At 39.0% G+C, this 22314-nt stretch overlaps 1 protein-coding gene across 7 annotated transcripts in view; it reads left to right on the top strand.

Moving 5' to 3' along the window:
• MAST2 (microtubule associated serine/threonine kinase 2) overlaps positions 1 to 22314 on the top strand; it is a gene marked incomplete at its 5' end in the record, with an annotated part of 199737 nt that overhangs the window by 23638 nt on the left and 153785 nt on the right. For all 7 annotated transcript variants that reach the window (XM_081226012.1, XM_081226011.1, XM_081226013.1 and 4 more), the window contains 2 exons: positions 1427 to 1574; positions 6832 to 6974. In XM_081226012.1, the coding sequence (XP_081082138.1) occupies positions 1427 to 1574; positions 6832 to 6974 (291 nt within the window). The remainder of the gene's footprint in view (positions 1 to 1426; positions 1575 to 6831; positions 6975 to 22314) is intronic.

Genomic DNA, 22314 nt, shown 5'->3' with positions numbered 1-22314 from the left:
GAACTCTCAGTAGCAGCCTACATGTGGGATCTAGTTCCCTGACTAGGGATCGTACCTGGGCTCCCTGTATTGGGAGCACAGAGTCTTAAACACTATGCCACCAGGGAAGTCCCCTCTAGAGGCTCTAAAAAAATCTTTTCTCAAGGAGGCAGGCATTTTTCCATTTATTTCCCACCCCCCTGTGGCTTTGAGTATTGCTATGGTACCAGTTGCTTGTGTCTTGTTTTTCAAATGGCAGGTAACATAGATTTCAGTTATTTCTCCTTATGCTTCTCATTTTGTCTTTGTACTGTCCAGGTCAGATTGATGTGCTACTTATCTGTGTTTGTTGTAGCTTCCTTCACTAAAATATAAAAGATAGGCCTCATTTGCCTTATTTTTTATTTTTTTACCCAGAATGTTTTCTCATTAATGCTGCTAATTAGGTGGGTGTTTGCATTAAAATGTCTGCATCCTGATGATGCTTACTGAGTGAGGAGGAAGTGGCATTGGGATGGGTTAGACTAAAATAAAGGCAATGGGAAGGCACTGTCAATGCTTCATATTGTCTGTATTTCCTCCATTGTACTATTATAATTTTTCATTGAAAACATGAGTTTAGCTCCTATTATAGACATAAAGAAGGCTCTAAGTTTTACTTTAGCATTAATTGAATGTTAGGGGTATTTCTAACTTTGTATGACAGGTAAAGGAAGGTCTATTATTTATGATTTTTTAAAAACTAAAATATGCTTTTCTTCACTAATACAGGAAGAGTGTGAATAAATGGAGAAAAGTAAATAAACATAATTAGACATGTACTCATTATGGATAATATATCCTATCAAAGTGCCTTATTGTGTCACCTTGTGAATCTCATCCCCTATTTTTCCTTTGGCATTTTTTTTTTTTTTTTTTTTTTTTTGCGGTACGCGGGCCTCTCACTGTTGTGGCCTCTCCCGTTGTGGAGCACAGGCTCCGGACGCGCAGGCCCAATGGCCATGGCTCACGGGCCCAGCCGCTCCGCGGCATGTGGGATCCTCCCGGACCAGGGCACGAACCCGTGTCCCCTGCATCGGCAGGCGGACTCTCAACCACTGCGCCACCAGGCTCACGGGCCCAGCCGCTCCGCGGCATGCGGGATCTTCCCGGACCAGGGCACGAACCCGTGTCCCCTGCATCGGCAGGCGGACTCTCAACCACTGCGCCACCAGGGAAGCCCTTTCCTTTGGCATTTTATACTCAATGTCCCACATCATTCACAGCATACCCAAACAGCTGTCACTAAGAAATTTGTTTCTGGCTTTAGCTGTTGGACAGGAAATATAAAATGTTGGCACTTTTTAACTGTAATGAATGTTGTAGAGATATTTAATATAAGTTAGTTCTTATACTTTCAGAAAAGACATTAAATAAAGGCTTATGTTTTACTTTTTTCACTTTGAAGGATGTGATAACTGGACTTAGTCCCCTGCTCTTCAGGAAGCTCAGTAATCCTGACATATTTTCATCCACTGGAAAAGCTAAACTTCAACGACAACTTAGTCAGGATGACTCTAAGTTACGGAGAGGAAGCCTGGCCAGTTCTTTGTCAGGTAAGTATCTAATTTTGTTTTCTTTTAACAGTTGTGGGAATGGGACTTCCCTGGTGGCACAGTGGTTAAGAATCCACTTGCCAATACAGGGGACACGGGTTCGAGCCCCAGTGCGGGAAGATCCCACATGCTGCAGGGCAACTAAGCCCATGCACCACAACTACTGAGCCTGTGCTCTAGAGCCTGCGAACCACAACTACAGAGCCCGCATGCCACAACTACTGAAGCCCGTGTGCCTAGAGCTGGTGCTCCGCAATAAGAGAAGCCACCGCAGTGAGAAGCCAGTGCACTGCAATGAAGAGTAGCCTCCGCTTGCCACAACTAGAGAAAGCCCATGCACAGCAACGAAGACCCAATGCAACCAAAAAAAACCCAAAAAATAAAAAAACAAAGAGAGTTGTGTGACTGTTTTGTCAATATTTAAGGGTGTATCAACTGACTTGGCATCTTGACACCTTCTTCTGTCGTAATAGTGTTATATAAAACACTTGTGGGTAAGGCTGTCTTCCTTTCTTTACTGTTTCCCTGTTTCCTCATGGCATCTCTGAATGCTAACCTCCTGAACCTGCTGGGTATTTCTTGGTTGACCATTATCACTGGTTATTCCCTTTCAATATGATTTGTGCTCTCTGCTTACTTCTGTAGACTTCACAAACTTTGCTTCTTTTTATTTTCTTTTTTCTCTTATTTCCAAAACTCATTCCAAAGCCCATAGTGCCTCCCCACCTCATCCATAGAAAAGTCTTAAAAAATTCAAAGGGAAAAATTAATACAAGGACATCATGCCCAAATAGGAAGCAATTAAAATGTGGCATAGTTTTAAGCAATCAATAGAGTATGGAAGAAAGAGAATCCATTTGACTTCAGTTGAAGAAGCAAATGTAATCCTATTACATTCCTTGGCCTACTGTAAACAATTTTCAGTTTCTTTTTATTTTTGTACCTTTTCAGGGCTGTTCCCTTGGCTTTCTCTTCTCACTCTTCTATTGAAATTTTATTTTGTCAGTCATGTATTTAATCACATAGAGCTGTTTCTTGTTTGTTTTTTCCCCATAGCATTCTGCTCTTCTTTTAAGGATGTATTTATCTTCTAGTTCTCTATGAGTAAATAGATTTTTTATTTTTGGATTAAAATTTTCTTTTTTAAGTTTTCTTTTGTTTCTGAATCAACTTTTTTTCTTTTGAGCACCTAAGAGCCAGAATCCATTGCTTTGCTCTGAGATGCTAATAAATCCCTTCTGTCCTGTGAGGTAATTGTCTGGCTACTGAGTAGTACAATGTGGGAATGTGGTTGTGTTTGACTGTTCTGTCTATAGATTTTCAGTTACTCTGATTTCAGCCTTATGTCTTACTTTATGTCCTCTTAGGTATCTAAGTACTGAGTACTGAACTTACCTGAGATTTTGAAGGGCAGCCTGATGCCCCATTTAACTACAAGCTCCACTAAGCTTATTATACCTCATGCCTTTCTTTGCCCAGTTCCATTGGTTATGATTCGTCTATATGCTTTAGATTTTCCCCAAATTTTGTTCATTCCCTCGTAGAGTGTCTATGTATCTGTCTCTGTCTCTCTTTCTCTCTCTGGTGATAGCCTTTATTTGTTTATTTATTTTGTTTTTATTCTCTCTCTCTCTCTTTTTTTTGGCCATGTGGCGCCATATGGCCATTTTGCGGTATCTTAGTTCCCCGACCAGGGATCGAAGCCGGGCCCCTGGCAGTGAGAGTGCTGAGTCCTAACCACCGGACCGCCAGGGAATTCCCTCTTTATTCTCATTTAATGGAGTTTCCTGGGGGACAAAAATACAAGTATGTGCTCAGTCAGCCATCTTTAAATGGGAATGTTTCTTAAAAATATCCTCAAATTATTGTAAGAATAATAATCAGAATTTTTAAGAAGTTTTCTTTTTTTCTTTTTCTTTTTCTTTGTGGTACGCGGGCCTCTCACTGTTGTGGCCTCTCCCGTTGTGGAGCACAGGCTCCGGACGCGCAGCCTCAGCGGCTATTGGCTCACGGGCCCAGCCGCTCTGCGGCATGTGGGATCTTTCCAGACCAGGTCACGAACCCATGTCCCCTGCATCAGCAGACAGACTCTCAACCACTTGTGCCACCAGGGAAGCCCAAGAAGTTTTCATTTTTTCTGAGTTATTTGTTTACTAAAGGGCTAGTTGCTCCATTTGTTCATATTGTTCCTTCTGTTTTTAAGTTGTTTGTGTTCCTCAGATTCTTGGCAGTTCTTGGTATGCTTCAAGCCCTGACCAGTAGATGTCCAAATGGATTTCTCCTGCTGTTGTGTAAGCCTCTTTCCCGAGCAGGCCCTTATTTTGAAGAGAGAGAGAGTTGTGATACTAGCCTTTGTATATGTGGATGGGGGAAGTTAACAAACTAGCTTTCCTTTAGGTTATATAGATGCTCATCTATAGGCAGATCGCCTGGAGAGCTTGGCAACATTTGCAGAAGGAAGAAAAGAAACCAGGCAGGCTCTACTCTGGGCTTGTGGAAGTTTTGAGTACAGAACCATTATTATTTTTTGTGGAGCGTTTTATGGAAAGACTTCTCATTAAAGCACGCATTTGAGAGCAGACTTGAAAGATAACTAGATTTTTTAAAATTGTGTGTTTCTGATCAAAAATATAAAATATGCCAGTTATAAAAAATTTGAGTATAATAACATGCATCATGTCAAAGTGAAGAGTCCTTCTTAATCTTTACTTTCTTCTATTTTCCCTCCCTCCAAACCATTTATATATACTCCATTATATTTAAATATACATTTACAATCTTATATAAATATATATAAACTTTATTTTAAAAATCAAAATTGGGATCATATGCTATATGCTTCCTTTTTAAAAAAATTTTTTTTATTTTTAATTTTTATTCATTTTGGTCACGCTGTGTGGCATGTGGGATCTCAGTTCCCCGACCAGGGATTGAACCCGTGCCCCCTGTGGTAGAAGCGTGAAGTCTTAACCATTGGACTGCCAGGGAAGTCCCTATATGTGTCCTTTCTGCTATTTTCACTTGACAGGAAATGTTGATCATTTCTCTCTTGACTACATGTTCAGCTGCCTCATTATTCTTAATGGGTTCAGTATGTCATTACGTGAAGATATTATAATTAACTGGTAATGATCATTTATCTTATTTCCAATTTTTTCATGATGAGCATTGCTAGGGAGACGTTCTGGTCTACTTTTTTTTCTTTACATTCCTACAAGTGGAATGCTGGGTCCAAGCATACTCAAATTAAAATTATAATAGGTTTTGCTAAATTGCCCTGCAAATAAGTTGCATCACACTTTGTTTGCTGCAAAAGGATATGTTATAGCAAAAACAAAACCCAAACCTCCTTTTGCTCATACCTCTTTATAAAGTGGGTATTTCCATGACAAATAGGATTTTGCCAGGAAAAAGAAGGGTTTTCAAGTGAATTGATGATCAAGATAAAGCCAGCTGAATATGCAGGGCAGAATATTTAAGTTGAATGAGTGAATGGGTTTGGAAAGAATGGAAGGAGATGAGGCCAGGAAGATAATCTGGGTTTACGGAGGATCTTTTTAGTGTTTTTTAGTGTTTTAAAAGTGTGGCTGGGGCTTCCCTGGTGGTGCAGTGGTTGAGAGTCCGCCTGCCGGTGCAGGGGACAAGGGTTTGTGCCCCGGTCTGGGAGGATCCCACGTGCCGTGGAGCGACTGGGCCCGTGAGCCATGGCCGCTGGGCCTGCGTGTCTGGAGCCTGTGCTCCGCAGCGGGAGAGGCCACATCAGTGAGAGGCCCGCGTACCGCAAAAAAAAAAAAAAAAAGTGTGGCTTAGGGGACTTCGCTGGTGGCTCAGTGGTTAAGAATCCTCCTGCCAGTGCAAGGGACACAGGTTCGTGCCCTGGTCCAGGAATATCCCACATGCCAAGGAGCAACCAAGCCCATGCGCCACAACTGAGCCTGCACTCTGGAGCCCGTGAGCCACAGGTACTGAACCTGCGTGCCACAACTACTGAAGCCCGCGCACCTAGAGTCCTTGCTCCGCAACAAGAGAAGCCATCGCAATGAGTAGCCCCCACTCGCCGCAACTAGAGAAAGCCCGCGTGCAGCAATGAAGACCCAACTCAGCCAAAATAAAAAAAAAAAAAAAAAAAAAAAAAAAAGTGTGGCTTAGGACTTCCCTGGTGATCCAGTGGTTAAGACTCCGCCCTTCCCCTGCAGGGGGCGCAGGTTCCATTCCTGGTTAGGGAACTAAGATCCCACATGCTGTGTGGCGCCGCCAAAAACAAAAAAACAAAACAAAACGAGCAAAAAGTGTGGCTTAATTCTTTAAACAGTAGGTAGTCATGAGAAGGGAATGATGTGACCATATTTGTTCTGATTAGATCACTAGCAGCAATGTGGAGAATGGTGTGAGGGAAGGAGTTGAAATGGGACTTGAACCTCAGGTAGAAAGTCATTGTAATTCTAGATGCTCAGTCTTTATAAGTGACTTTCTTGTAGTCTGTCAGTGGGATTAAGGCAGTTGGTCAACCTGGACTGAACACATGGAGCCTGGCAAGAATAGTATATATTCAGTGTTTGTCTTCTGGAAACCTAAGGGCCAAATTTGTCTAGGAAAAGCTGTCAGCTCCACTCTTATTTCATTGAGTTGGTGAGAAACTAGGTAGGATGGAAGGGACTAGAAAACTCTTAGCCTGCTAGGTTGGGTGTCAGGGTTGGGCCCTGGCATGGTGGTGGATATTACAGAGAATTAATTTTTTAAAATATTTATTTAATTTATTTTGGCTGCGCCAGGTCTCAGTTGCGGCATGCATGCGGAGTTCCCTGGCCAGGGATTGAACCCGGGGCCCCTGCTTTGGAAGCGTGGAGTCTTACCCATTGCACCACCAGGGAAGTCCCTACAGAGAATTTAAAATAGTCATCAACTCAGTTCAGTATTCCACTTGGCATTTCTCACCACCACCAATATAGTTGGAATTTTTAGAGGGCTGCAGATTCTAAAATGGATGTGGAGGGACTTCACTTTGTTTTGGATCAATGTACTTTTAAAAAAAAATTATTTATTTTTTTGGCTGTGCTGGGTCTTAGTTGCAGCATGCGGGATCTAGTTCCCTGACCAGGGATCGAACCTGGGCCCCCTGCATTGGGAGGGTGGAGTCTTAACCACTGGACCACCAGGGAAGTCTCTGGATCAATGTACTTGTAATCCACTTGATATCATTGTATTTTTTCATTTATTAATTAATAATTTGTTAATTTTCCAAACCTTGTTGTTGAAGGTAAGCAGCTGCTCCCCTTGTCTGGCAGTGTACATAGCAGTGTGGGACAGGTGACTTGGCAGTCTTCAGGAGAAGCATCAAACCTGGTTCGAATGAGGAATCAGTCCCTCGGACAGTCTGCGCCTTCTCTTACTGCTGGCTTGGTAAGTGTTAGTACAGATGGTCCCTTGCTCCATGAACAAGTTCTTGGTTGTCATTCATCATTATTGCATCTATTATTTCCCTTTTTAGGGTTTGGCTAGTTTCATATCTCAAAGCGAAGTATGGAAAAGAATGGAATTTAATAGACTGTATTCTGATTGCTCTCATGCTGTCACTGGTACTGATTATATAGTGAGAGTCAAGAATAAGACTCAATATGATTCTAACTTTAATGAATAAATTTCCTGAGAGGGAGCTTTCTCATAGAAATGGTTCTAAATCTTGTGAAGTTGTGTTGCATCTGTGTACAGCTCTGTGGTATACATATTTAGTACATGAAGATAGGGAACATGTTTTGCACATAGTAGGCAGTTCAGTATATACTGGATGAAAAGAATGAGGCTTTTCTTTGTCTAGACTTTGTATAGTAGACAGGACCTAACAGAGGTTAAGCTGTGTAGTCTGGGCAGGTTGCCTATTATTGCATCTTGTACCCTTTTACCCTCAGTGGCCCTGCCTCTTTACTTAGGGGACCCATTAACTTTCTGCTGATCTCACACTCTTCCCTCTAAATGTAGGACAAGGCAAACAGTAATTTGCAGGGTACAATAACAGAAGCTTGTTCCTGTTAAAATAATCTTATCTACTCTTTGGGACCATAAATCTTTTGGGTTGGCATATAGGGAGTAGAAAGTTTTGTCCATTTGTCCATCCTGGGAAGTAGAGATAGGGGAAGAAGTCTGTGACTTTTAGGCCACAGGGACCATCAGGGTCATTTGTGGAACTTCCCCAACTTTTTTTTTTTTGCGCAGTACACGGGCCTCTCACTGCTGTGGCCTCTCCCATTGCGGAGCACAGGCTCCGGACACGCAGGCCCAGCAGCCATGGCTCACAGGCCTAGCCGCTCCGCGGCATGTGGGATCTTCCCGGACCGGGGCACGAACCCGTGTCCCCTGCATCGGCAGGCGGACTCTCAACCACTGCGCCACCAGGGAAGCCCCCAACTTTTTATCTTGAAAATATCAAACCTACAGAAAAATGGAAAGAATGGTACAGTGTATACCCAATTAAACTTACTTAGATTGACCTATTTCGTTGTAACTTTACATTTTGCCACATTTTGTTTAATCTGTATGTATGTGTATATTTTTTTCCTGAAGATTTCAAAGCAAGTAACAGACGTTATCTCACCTCCCCCTTAAGTATTTCTCCTAAGATCAAGGACAGTCTCCTAAATAACCACAATATATAGTGGACCCTTGAACACCACTGGTTTGAACTGGGTGGGCCCACTTATATGTGGACTTTTCCCAATAGTAAATACTAGTACTATAGGATCCATGGTTGGTTGAATCCTGGGATGCAGAACTGTTGATAGGGAGGGCCAACTGTAAGTTTATACTTGGATTTTCCACGGTATGGAGGGGTGGGGAGGGTTTGGGAGATGTCAGTACCTCTAACCCCTGCATTGTTCAAGGGTCACCTGTATTGTCACATCCAAGAAGTTTAACATCAATTTAGTATAAAAACCATATTCAAATTTCCCTACTTGTTTTCAGCATGTCTATTAAAGCCCCATCTCTCCTCTCTTTAACATCTGGAACTTAAAAAAAAAAAAATCCATGTACTGTCATAGAGATTTTGATCCAGTGGGTCTGGGGTGGTCCCAGGCATCTGTATTTTCTTAAAAGCATTATACTTACTTGTAGATGCACTCTTTTGAGAACTACTGCCACTAAGGTAAAGCTGAATGTTTCATTTTAGGGTGGTTTGTTGCAGAGGAAATTATTGGACTGAGTTTGCTGAATTCCTAGCTTAGGCCAACTGAAGTAGAATATTCCTGAATTAATTTTTTTTAAAGCTGATTGAGACATAATTCACATATGATAAAATTCACTCATTTAAACTGTACAATTCAATGATTTTTAGTATATTCGTCGATACATGCAGCCATCACTGGAGTCAATTTTAGAACATTTTCATCATTTCAGAAAGAATTCCTATACCCTTTAGCTATCACCTTCATATTTTCACATCTCCCTAGCCTTATGTAACCATTAATATACTTCCTGCCTCCATAGATTTACCTGTACTGTACATTTCATATAAATTGAGCCTTATACTATGTGACCTTTTGTAACTAGCTTCTTTCACTTAGGACGATGTTTTCAAGGTCCATCCATTGTGTAGCATGTATTAGTACGTCATTCCTTTTTAATCCTGAATAATATTCCATTGTATGGATATGCCATGTTTTGTCTATCTGTTTGTCAGTGGATGGACATTTGGGTTGTTTCGTCCTTTAGACTATTATGAATAATGCTGCTATGAACATTTGTTTACAATTTTCACATGGACAGTTTTCATTTTTCTTGTGAGTGGAATTGCTTTGTCGTATGGTAACTGTTTAAATGTAGCAGTGTTTGATAAACTGCAGTGTATGAGATTTTTGGTTTCTTCACATTGTCATCAACGTTTGCTATTATTTGTCTTTGATCTTAGCCCATCCTAGTGGGTCTGAAGTGGTATCTGTGGTTTTGATTTGTGTTTTCCTAATGACTAATGACATTGATCATCTTTTCATGTGATTATTGGCCCTTTGTATGTCTTCTTTGAAGAAATGTCTATTCAGACTCTTTGCCCATTAAAAAAATTGGGTTATTTGTCTTTTTTATATATGGATTTGTAAAATCATTACTTCTTTAGACCTGAATCCAGTTACTTCTTTCCTCCCAGGGATCTGCCTTTTGTTCCCTCCTGTGCCTTTCTTTCCCGAGCTATTTGCTTACTTATAGTAATCTCAGGCTAGTTCCTCCCTTTCCATTCTCCTACTCAAGGATTTCCAGTTGGGTATTTTATGTTTGGTGGCACATTTGATAGTATCGAATACATTTCCTGCTTTGACTTACTTTACACTGAATATACCTCGATGCCACCCCAGCTTCTGGCTGTGGCATTTCTGAAAAATCTGTCCTATAACGTATTCTTGTTGTTAATAGAGTTATGGCCCTATGTAGCCCATAGACCCAGCCTCCAGAGAATTTTTGGGTCAAAAAGATTTACATAATAACAACACAAAACAATTTTAAAGTATTGTAACAACACTTAATAGAATGTTAATTATGACTTAAAAGGAACTAAGGAGACAAGAATTGAGCTGTGTATAATTATTGGGGAGATAATTTGAAGGAGGTTAGATTTGACCAGACTCTGGAGAATTGATAGCCAAAAGCCTTAATGTAGCAAATATTTTCATTTTGACGACATCTAGGTGATTATTTTCCTAGTATCTATTGAGAAGTTTTCTCTGAAGGCCCATTTCCCCCATATGTATAGTGACAATGATTCCAATTAGTGGTTTCCAGAGCATGTATAAAAAGGATCATACAATCGTACTACTATATTGTATGTTACTAGGGATAGGGAAAAACATAGATGACATCTTGTCCAAGATGAATTATTAATCTTAAGATATATGTACTTACATATATGTTCGGGAACTGCTGACCAAAACCACCCACCTTGGCCAGGCACAATGATAACCGCTTGCGTGAATTGTCTCACAACAGGAGGTTCTGATAAAGAACTAGGTGCTGCCACCCGAAAACTAACCAGGAGGATTCAGGAGGGGCCTAAAGGAGGGAGGACACATCAGCCCATAGTATGTCTTGTAAAACGAACCCAGAAGAATTTGGGAAGGGCCAAAAGGAGGAGGGAGGAGACGATATGTGCTGCCAGCCTCCCAGAAACCCTCACACTTGGATCCATCTTGGCTGAGAGATGTGCGAGCCACCAAAAGGACCCTGAGTCAGACCAAATATGAGCCAAGCAAGATGATTGGCCAGGGACAACTGGAAGCTAACCCCATTGCTATAAAACCTGAGACTGTGAGCTATGTGGCAGAGCAGTTCTCCTGGGTTCCCTTATCCTGCTGCTCTCCGCCCGGGCACCCCTTCCCAATAAAGTCTCTTGCTTTGTCAGCACATGTGTCTCCTCAGACAATTCATTTCCAAGTGTTAGACAAGAGCCCACTTTCGGGCTCTGGAAGGGGTCCCCCTTCCTGCAACATATATACATATCCTTTTATGATGTAAATTATAATATATGATATATATAAGGTATATATATATATATCTTAAAATACATATATAAGATTATATGTATATAATCTTTAAAATAAGGTTAGTTCCTTCTTTGCTTTCTCATGAATATGTCAAGTGGTATCTGCAACTTTGATCTTTGTCTGTGATTCGCTCCATCTGTTTATTCTTCCTCTCTGTTCCCTTAAACTGATTCTTCAGTTGTTCCCTGTCTTGTTAAATAGCACCATGACCCATCCCCCTCCCCGCCCCAGTAGTAGAAAGCTAGAGACCTAGAAGTCTGTTTTGACTCCCCCTCTGCCCTTACTCTATCCCCATCCAATCACCCATCAAGTCCTAGCTCCCAACATCTCTGAGTGGTCTACTTTTTTTCACGAGGGTTGTGGCCCAGTTTAAGCCACATTTTCAGTCTCTTGGATCATTGTTGGGGCCTCGTTACTGTTAACCCTGTATTCATTCTTCTTCCTTTCCAACCACTCTCCACTCTAAAGTCTATTCTTTCAAAACCACAAATCTGATATGTCTATTCTTACTTTTTTCTTTTAGTTTTATCTTCTAAAATTTTCATTTGGTTAATATTTATCCAGCTGTAATGTTTAAAATCTTTCCATAGCTTCCTATAACAATTATTATAAAATATAGTAATAAGTAATTATTGAGTGGATGAGTTTTCATTGACATTAGCAAATTGGGAATGAGGCATTAGAGACAGAGACCACAGATGGAAAGATTAGGCTTGGATGTTTTTTCTCTGAAATCAGTCTGTTGGATTCAAGTAATTTGGTACAATTCACTGGTTAGGTTGACCTAACCAGTGAATTGTACCAAATATTGGCATTTTAATAGGAGGGCTATAATCCCAAGAATCTTTTAATTGATAGTGTTTGACTAATTCTCCAAATATACTTTTGGGATTCTTTCTTTACTTTATTGGCAGACATGGCCTTCACAGGAGTGATGCCTTTATAGGACTGATCATTTGCAAGGAATGGCTCTTTCCATCATCATGTTCCTAGTTGACATGTAGCATTGTATCTCCTACATAGTAGGCAATGTATAATTACTTATTGAAGGAGTAAAGGACTTTTGGAATACCTTCGCTAATGTTATAGCTAGTTGGATTAATACTTGTTTGAAGTATAATGTCCACAAGAGAAGGTTGATTTAATGTGTCAGTACCAGCCTGAAATGATGTCACACACACCTCTATTCTTGTCCTTGTCTTAATTCATTTTAATCAATATCTTGGATAAAGACACTGAAGAAATTGCTTATCACATATGCATCAGTATCACATGCTGATGACATGTTGAATGTTAAATTCAGTCAGAGCCTTACAAACAGAAATGATGGTTCAAGAAGAACCAGCAAAATGAGGTTTAACAGAGAGAAAAGTAACCTTTGAAAAGCCCAAAGCTCAAAACTAGATTGAAGTTTGAATTAAAGTCAAGTTCCAAGACATTTTCGTCACTGTAAAAGGAAAACCTTTATCCATGAAGCAGTCACTGTGCATTTTAACTTCATCCTAGCCCTGGTAACTACCCATTCTGTCTCCATGGATTACCTATTTTGGTTATTTCTTACTAATGGAATCACACGGTATATGATCTGTGTCTGGCTTCTTTTATTTAGCATAATGTTTTTGAGGTTTATCCATATTGTAGCATATATCAGTACTTTGTTCCTTTTTATGGCTGAATATGATCCCATCGAATGGATATACCACATTGTGTTTATCCATTCATCAGTTGATGGACATTTGGGTTGTTTCCACCTTTTGGTTATTGTGAATAATGTTACTGTGAGCATTCATGTTCAAGTATTTCTTTGAGTTCCTGGTTTCAGTTCTTTGGAGTATATACCTTCCTTCCTGGGAGTAGAATTGCTGAGTCGTATGGTAAATCTGTTTATTTTTTTGAGGAACCAATAAGCTGTTTTCCACAGTGGATGCATCATTTGGCATCCCTATCTACAGTGTGTGAGGGTTCCATTTTTTCTATATATTTGCCAAAACATTTTATTTTTTAAAATTAATTAATTAATTTATTTATGGTTGCATTTGGTCTTCATTGCTGCGTGCAGGCTTTCTTTAGTTGTGGTGAGCAGGGGCAACTCTTCTTTGTGGTGCCCGGGCTTCTCATTGTGATGGCTTCTCTTGTGGAGCACTGACTCTAGGTGCACGGGCTTCAGTAGTTGTGGCTTGTGGGCTTCAGTAGTTGTGGCTTGTGGGCTCTAGAGCGCAGGCTCAGTAGTTGTGTCTCACGGGCTTAGTTGCTCTGTGGCATGTGGGATCTTCCTGGAGCAGGGCTTGAACCTGTGTCCTCTACATTGGCAGGTGGATTCTTAACAACTGCACCACCAGGGAAGCCCTGCCAATATATTTTATTTTCTGTTTTTTTAAAAATTATAGCTATCCTAGTGGGTATTAAGTGGTATCTCATTGTGGCTTTGAGTATTATTGTGTGGGGATTTTTTTTTTTTTTTGGCTGTGCTGCGCAGCATGTGGGATCTTAGTTCCCCAACCAGGGATTGAACCTGTGCCTCTTGCAGTGGAAGCATGGAATCCTAACCACAGGACTGCCAGGGAATTCCCTATTATTGTATTTTTAACGTAGTAATATTTCAGAACTTTTTCGAAGTGACATATTTGGGATATGCCTTTGAAGGAATTAAGAATCCAAGGTACTACTTACAGCCTTTTCCCATACTTCTTAACTCTTATGATAATTCTTTAATTTTGACATATGAGTTCAAAGAGAAACACCATGGATATTTGTTCTGCCTACTTCTGTGTTACAGAGATTCCAAACTCAGCAGCTTCCCCTTTCAGGCTTACCTTTCTGCAGCTGTAACTTTTTGCCTTTTCTACTGTGAAAGTTGGAGATATCTATATTTATCTCTTAATTAGGTTCATTGAGGTATAATTTACATAGAATAAAGTTCACCCATTTTAAGTGTGCAATTTGATGAGTTTTCGTAGATGTATATGGTTGTGTCACTACCATCACCACCCATGATATAGATAAAGAAAATCATGGTATGGAAATTTCTGTCACCCTAAAATGTTCCCTTGTATTCCTTTGCAGTCTGTTCTTTCCCAAGTCCCAGCCCTTGGCAACCACTGACCTGCTTTATGTCACTGTGGGTTTTTTTGTCTTTTCCAGAATTTCGTATAAATGGAATCATACAGTATGTAATCTTTTGTGTTTGACTTCTTTCACTTAGCATAATGGTTTTGAGACTCATCCACGCTGTTTTGAGTATCAGTAGTTCCTTTTTATTGCTGAAAGTGTTCCACTGGCCTGGGTATATCAGACTTTGTTTATCTATTCACCACTTGATGATCATTTGGATTGTTTCTTGTTTTTGCCTATTATGGAGAAAGCTGCTATGAAAGTTTGTGTACAAGTATTTGTGTGGACTTACACTTTCATTTTTGCTGGATAAATACCTAGGAATGAGATTCCTGGGATGTATGATAAGTGTATGCTTATCTAAATGAGGAACTGGCATTTTTGTATTTCCACCAGCAGTTGTTCCACATCCTTTTCAGTACTCGGTATTATCATTTTAATTTTAGCTGGTCTAATGGGTGTGTAGGGATATCTCGTTGTGGTTTTAATTTGCATATCCCTGATGACTAATGAGGTTGAATTGCTTTTTATGTGCTTGTTTGACATATGTGTGTGTGTGTGTGTGTGTGTGTGTGTATTCTATGGTGAATTACCTGTTCAAATCTTCTGTCCTTTAAAAAATTTTAGCTTGTTTGTCTTCTTACTATTGATTCTTAAGAGTTCTTTGTATATTCTGAATACAAGTTATATATTTGATATACACTTTCTAAATATTTCTCCGTGTCTGTGGCGCATGTTTTCATTTTCTTATCACTGTTTTACATCAAAATCTGTTTATAAAAATATGCAAAAATCATCTGTATTTCTCTATACTAACAATGAAATTGAAATTTAGAAATCATTACTATTTATAATAGCTTACAAATATGAAATAATTAAAGGTAAATTAAAAAAAATTATTTGCAAGACCAGTACATTTTAAACTACAAAACATTACTGAGAGAGATTAAAGAATACTTAAATGAATAGAAAATATGATATGTTCATGGATTGGAAGACTCAATAACATTAAGATATAAATTCTCCTATTGATCTATAGATTCAATTCAGTTCCAATCAAAACCCAAACAGGACTTTTCAGAAAGTGAAAAGATGATTTCAAGTTTATATTGAAATGCAAAGGGCCTAAAATAACCAAAACAATATTGAAAAAGGCCAAAGTTGGAAGAATCGCCCCACCTGATTTTATGAGTGTCTGTAAGGGTACAGTAATCAAGGCATTGTGATATTGGTGTAAAGATAGACACACGAATCATTGGAACAGAATAGAAAGTTCAGAAATAGACAAATATGCAAGGTAATTTAATGGGGAAAAAAGAGTCATTTCAACAAATGGTGCTAGAACAGTTTACATGGAAAAAAAAATGAACCTTGATCCTTACCCCATGCTGTATACAAAAATTAACTTGAAATGGATAATTACCCAAATGTAAGAGCTAAAGTTATAAAACATGTAAAGGAAAACTGGAGAAAATTTTTGTGATTTTGGGTGAGGCAAAGGTTTCTTAGAACACAAAAGGCACAAGCCATAAGAGGGACGAATTTTCACTTTATCAAATAGTATAAAAGAGTGAAGTGTTCAATTTAGTAAGAATTATAGGAGTTTAGGTTAAAAAAAGTACATTCAGTGCCTATTAACTTGAGAATTGCTCTCCTTTCCACTCTTGGTTTCTTCTTTTTTGCAAGAGGAACGTGTTTCTAATGCCACCTAGTATCTTCTCAAAGGTATGAGAATAAAGTTTCATAAGAGATTTTAAAATAAAAGTTGGGAGATTTTCATGAGATTGAACAGAATATTAGAAGCCTAGTTGCTTGTTCTCGAGAACATCCTTAAGTGAGAAGCAAAAGAATAGGCTAATTATTTTGCCTGAACAAATTCAGAGGTGAATTTTGTAAACATTTTAATCATATCTTTTTTTTTTTTTTTTTATAGCTAATTGGGCCTCTCACTGTGTGGCCTCTCCCGTTGTGGAGCACAGGCTCCGGATACGCAGGCTCAGCGGCCATGGCCCACGGGCCCAGCCGCTCCGCGACATGCGGGATCCTCCCGGACCCGGGCATGAACCCGCGTCCCCCGCATCGGCAGGTGGACTCTCAACCACTGCGCCACCAGGGAAGCCCCTATCATATCTTTTTTTGATAATTTGTAAAGAATTTAAGGTGTACAACTTTAAAAATAGTGGCTTCCATATTAAAAAAATTTTTTTCATCATTTTATCTTATTTTTAATTATTTATTTATTTATTTTGGCCACACCACGCAGCATGTAGGATCTTAGTTCCCCATCCAGGCATCGAACCCATGCTCCTGCATTGGAAGCGCAGAGTCTTAACCACTGGACCACCGGAGAAGCCCCCTTCCATATTTTAAAAAAGCATTTAAGATTTAAAAAATTTTTAGATAAATTGGTTGATTGATTAGGACTACTGAAAAACATCTATTGGATTTGTTGAGGGTTAGAATACATGACATACATGACAATGTTTATGCAAGTTTTTCATTAAGAAAAAAAAGATAGTGTTATTAAATCACCAGTTAAAAGTTATAGCTACAGGTTTTGTTCCTTTTTGTTTTTGTTTTAAATCTTTTACGGAAAGTCTTTTTTTTTTTTTTTGCGGTACGCGGGCCTCTCACTGTTGTGGCCTCTCCCGTTGTGGCAGGCTCCGGACGCGCAGGCTCAGCGGCCATGGCTCATGGGCCCAGCCGCTCTGCGGCATGTGGGATCTTCCCGGACCGGGGCACGAACCCGTGTCCCCTGCATCGGCAGGCGGACTCTCAATCACTGCGCCACCAGGGAAGCCCCAGAAAGTCTTTTAATTGGCCCATTAATGTCGTATATTGCTATGTATAAGTGTAATTAACAGTGCTGAGGAAAGATTGCAAAGTATTGATATTTGTACATTCTGTCATGTAAACAAAATAGAAATCCTGGAGATATTTGAGTTGGGATAGAGAACTAATGTTTACTAGACCCTGTACCTTGGTTTTTTTACATATATTCTTCTTTATTTTCTCAGGAACATAAATTTTCTTTTTGTGAGGTAGACATAATTATCCTCTTTTACAGGTGAGGAAATTCAGGTCTGCAGAATGAATTTGTGCATTCATTCCACAAATATTTATGAGGTACCCACTATGTATCACCACTGTACTGCGTGCTCAGAATACAATGATGAACAAAACAAAGTTAAGTACTTTGCTGTAAGGTAGTGGGTGAATGTTAGAGTACGGATTCAAAACCAGGTCTGACTCTGAGGTCTATTTCAAAACTTGTAAGTAAGTGGAGAGGCACGTCTTTAGCAAGTTGGGTGATTTGAACTGCACTTTTTTGCTGGACTTACTGATACTCAATTTTCTCAGCTATTCACATATTGAAGATTTTGATCAGGATTACATATAGGGAAAGTTTTACTTGGTTTTGATTACATAAAAATTTCTCTTTGAGTTAAAAAGACTTTCTCGTCTTTAGAATATGCAAATAAGTTGAAAATACATTTACTTTTATTCCACATAAAATGGTTTTGGCTGGAAAAAGAACAGACAAATTATGATATTATAATAAAGAGATATAGGCAGGATGTAGTGAAATGGCAACATGTACATAGTACCTTCTCCTTAATAATAATAACCTGGTGCTGTTACCAGCCCTGGGTCTGAAAGGGTGAGGGGAAGAAGTGATCCTTGGAACTTGGAGACAGAGGAGGCTGTGTATAGAAAGTGACCTGACAGTTGGCATGACTTGTGGTAGTATGAAGCAGCCCGCCTGACACAACCCTGCAGCGACCAACCCAGGAGAATGAATCTCCTCTACTCTCCCTTACCCTCTGTTCTTTCTCCGACCTCTTGCTAGTGCTACCTATTGGCTGAACCCATCTGGACAGAAGAGGGCAAGGGAACCTGTTGACATAGTTCATAATGAGCCTGCATTTGGGGTACAGTGAATGATCTGGAGGGGCAAATGGATGATATCCTGTACATCTTGCAAATATTTTAAACATTGAGCTTATTTATACATAGTTTTGACTATGAATTATGTTAAATCATGTTGCAGTTTTATTCAAAGCACTGCTGATTCTTTTTTTTCATAAACCTGTTTTTGAGAGTGTCTTCATCCCAGAAACCATCTCTTGTAGTTCAGAAATTCCATCATTCTACAGTGCTCTGGTTCATTAAAATACATGTAAATATAGCATTTACTGTACCTTAATTTTAAGTTTGTGTATGTAAAAATATAAGTTCTTTAAAAAAATAATGTATAGTAGCAAATAGCAGTTATTCTGTAAACTTTTCATTTAATAAATTCTGTTTTCAAATGGGAAATCAAAGTACTTGATATGACTCTTGGAACCTTATGTGGAATTGCATATATTGTTCCTTTTGCTTAGATTGTTCAGTCAACTTCTGTGCATCTTTTAAGATCCAGTTCAATGATTCCCTCCATTGTGAAGTCTTCTGTGACTCCCTCATCCTGAACAGAGTTGTTAAACTTTATTTGTACCACAATTAAACCTTATACAACCTTTATTACTATATATAGGTGGTAGACACCAAGAGTGTGAATGGAGATTGAGTACTTAAACTAGTTGCCACCATTAGAAGATACATTGCTTTGTACAAATTACTTAAGTTCTCTGTAATGCTTTCCCTTTTGTAAAATGGGAATAAAAATTATCTAAAATAGTTATTGTCTTTTTGTCTTAAGTATTAAATGAATTTGTATATGTAAAGTTCTTAGAACAATGCTTGGAAACTCTAGGAAATATTAGATGATATGATTATTGTGTAAATTTTCTCTCATCTGATAGTCTTTGAGCACGTGTTTCTCTTTACACCTGGACTGCAGAGCATAGCACAAAGCATAGCATGTAGTGGGTTTTCTGTAAACATTTGCAAAATGAATCGGTTTTGAGTATTCTGATATTCTCATTGTTTTTAACACAATCTCTAAAATTCTGAATAATTGTTTTACTGTAAGGGTTATGAAGATTGCTTTCAAAGTCCTTCTCTCCATGAACATATCTATTTTCTTTTTTCTCATAGGGTTAACATTTGTAAATATTTGCTGGGAATCTTGGTAGAAGATCCCATCTATCACTAGATTATATACTTCTTGACAGCAAGGTTCGTTTCTTATAAAAATTTCCCCCCATTCACTGCTCCCTGCAACAGCCATCTAACATAATATTTGATGTTTGTATGTAATAGTTGAGTCCACAAACGTTAGGTGAAAATCACTTTTTCTAAAAATTATCTACTTATGGTGTATGACTCAGGTCTTTTTTTTTTTTAAGTTTCCAAGTGAGTTGTCACTCTGCATTTTTGCAGTGTGTCTTTTCTTATCTTAGAATATCTAGAGTACAGGGCTGGTTCAAGCATATGTGCATACTGGTAGCCTTGAAAGGGGGGAATGTTAAGAAAGAGTAGCGTGCAGAAAAGATTTTACAAGGCCTGAGACTGCTGTACTTGAAAAAGCCTGCATGCAAGATTGGCCATTGGTTAGCATTTGGGAACTTGAACTGTAAACTGTTTCTTACACTGATAAAGCTTTCCCTAAATGATGAGAGTGACTGACTGTGTCTAGACTATACAAACAATGTGAATACCTGCTTTCCTGGAGGCCTGGAATTTTGGTATGTAGTAGGCAGAGTGTGCCAGTGTAAGTAGCTCCAATAAAAACTTAGAGCACTGAGTCTGATGAACTTCACTGGTAGATTGCATTCCATGTGTGTTAATCAAAATTTGTTGCTGGAGGAATTGAATGTGTCCTGTGTATCTCCACTGGGAGAGAAATCTTGAAAGCTTGCCTCTGGTTTCCTCTGAACTTCATCATGCCCCTTTTCCCTTTGCTGATTTTGTTTTGTTTCCTTTTTCTGTAATAAATTTTAGTCAGGAGTACAAGTATATTGTTGAACCTGAGGGTGGCCTTGGGGGCCCCTGACAAAGGTAGCTGCCTTTGAAGAGCTGTGGAAATGACCAAAGGTAGCTCCCCAGATTTACATTAATGGTTGGGGTTGAAGATTGTTTTATGTGTAATTAACTTTAGGTCATTTCATAGCACCTGAGACTGAGCCATCTTTTCCTGTACCACTGTTTGCCCCAGAACTGGCATTATTTGCTTTTTACCCTGAGGATGGCATTGCTTCTGCCATGTCCTCCATTTTTTTTTTAGTATATAATTAATTCTTACCTCTTTGAATCTTGAGTCCTTTTCTTCTTTTTAATATTTATTTAATTTATTTATTTGGTTGCGCCGGGTCTTAGTTGTGGCAGGTGGGCTCCTTAGTTGCGGCACACAGGCTCCTTAGCTGTGGCATGCAAACTCTTAGTTGTGACATGCATGTGGGATCTAGTTCCCTGACCAGGGATCGAACCTGGGCCCCCTGCATTGGGAGAGTGGAGTCTTAACTACTGAACCACTAGGGAGGTCCCTGTCCTCCTGTTTTTTTATGGCACATAAAACAGATTGAAAGAGCTGGGCTCTCTTTTCTTGGTCTGTTACCTCTTTGCAGCATATCTTATTTTCATTATTTTTATTCAGTTAATTTTATATATATGGCCACTATGTTGAAGTATTATGCTGGGAGCTGTGGCTGATAAAAAAAGAAGAATAAGATACAGCTCTTAAGCTGCCTCTGTTTCTTTCTTTTTTTTCTGTACTTGTCCCAAGCTTAATATAACCCTTTTCTGTTTTTCCTTTGTTTGTCTCAGGATTTCCTGATTGATATTTTCTGTTTGTGAATACATTTGACAGTTTTCTTAGGTAGTTTAAAAAAAAAACTGTCCTGGAATGTCCATCTTATATCCCCATACTTGCAAATTTGTTCTGTGCCACGTAAAATGACATGTTTTAGAGCCCATGGTTGTGTGTGTGTGTGTGTGTGTGTGTAATCATGATTTATTACTGTGTTAAGTGAGGGAGACTTGTAGGAAGAATTGTGACTTAAAATATTCCATCAGTGTTTAACTTATGAAATGCATATGTAATAAGCATGTTTATAACAATGCAAGCACTGATAGGTCAAACTGAACTTGTGTTAGTCCAATTGGTTCTGTGATCTATATGAAACTAATATGCATATTTCAGCCTAAGCTACTTATTACATAGAGGCATGTTTTCATCTGTTGTAGAACCTGTGAAATAATCTTGCTCTACAGAATGTTATAAAGTTAGAGGTAAATTGACCAAAGTACTCATTCTCTAGGCAGAGAGCTATAAAAGGGAGATAACATAATATAATTATAATTTTGAGGATAATATTTAGATTTGCCTTTAAATTAGGTTAATGGTATCTTTGGGCTTTTAGGGTCCGTTCCTAAATCTCAACTGGTTTATGTTAGTATTGAGAAATACTATATCCACATATTGTCTGGATTTTTATTCATTCAGCAAACATGTTTTTAGTGCTCACGTGGTGTCAGGATTTGAGGTGAATGCTGGAGAAAATAAGATATAGAAGGCATTGTCCTCATTCTCAGAGAACTAAATAATAATTGCTGTATAATTGTTATAATAGAAAGCTGTGTGAGGCATAGTTTGGACACAATAGGTAGTGATCATTTCTGGATGTGGGTGGGAATTAAAAACTTAATAGTGATAATGCTTGAGCTGTATTTTAAAGGATGATTAGAAATGATCAAAGGATGGTAGAAGTTGTCTGTGAGGCAATAGATAACTTTTTCTAGGGAATGAAAGAAAAATTCATGGAAGAGGTAGTGTTTGAGCTAGACCTGGATGGATAAGTTTTAGAGGTAAAAAGCTTTGGGCAGAGAGGAAGCCTTTCTGGAGTAGGGAACATGAAATAAAGGTATGGTTGTCTAAAATCCTAGAAATAGCAAATAGTTCATTTTGGCTGGAGTATAGAGCTTATATACTCATACTATACGGCAGTCAGTGTGCCTTCTTCTGGCTGCATCTTATTAAATAAAACAGACATTGTCCCTGTCTTCATGGAGCCTAAGGGAAGGAGTGGAGTGATAGATAAGGTTGTGAACAGTAGGTTGGGTAAATTGGATTAAAGAGCAAAGGAGTTTGGATGTTAAGGGAGGCATCAGGACCTCAGTTTTAAGTAGTGGGGAGCCCTTGAGGATTAACAAACTGGTTGAGAATT

This window comes from Mesoplodon bidens, assembly GCF_964165515.1.
Source record: "Mesoplodon bidens genome assembly, chromosome: 2".
In the NCBI taxonomy this organism is placed as follows: Eukaryota; Metazoa; Chordata; class Mammalia; order Artiodactyla; family Ziphiidae; genus Mesoplodon; species Mesoplodon bidens.
The sequence above is the reverse complement of the archived record's forward strand: the minus strand, read 5'-3'. Positions and strand labels throughout refer to the sequence as shown.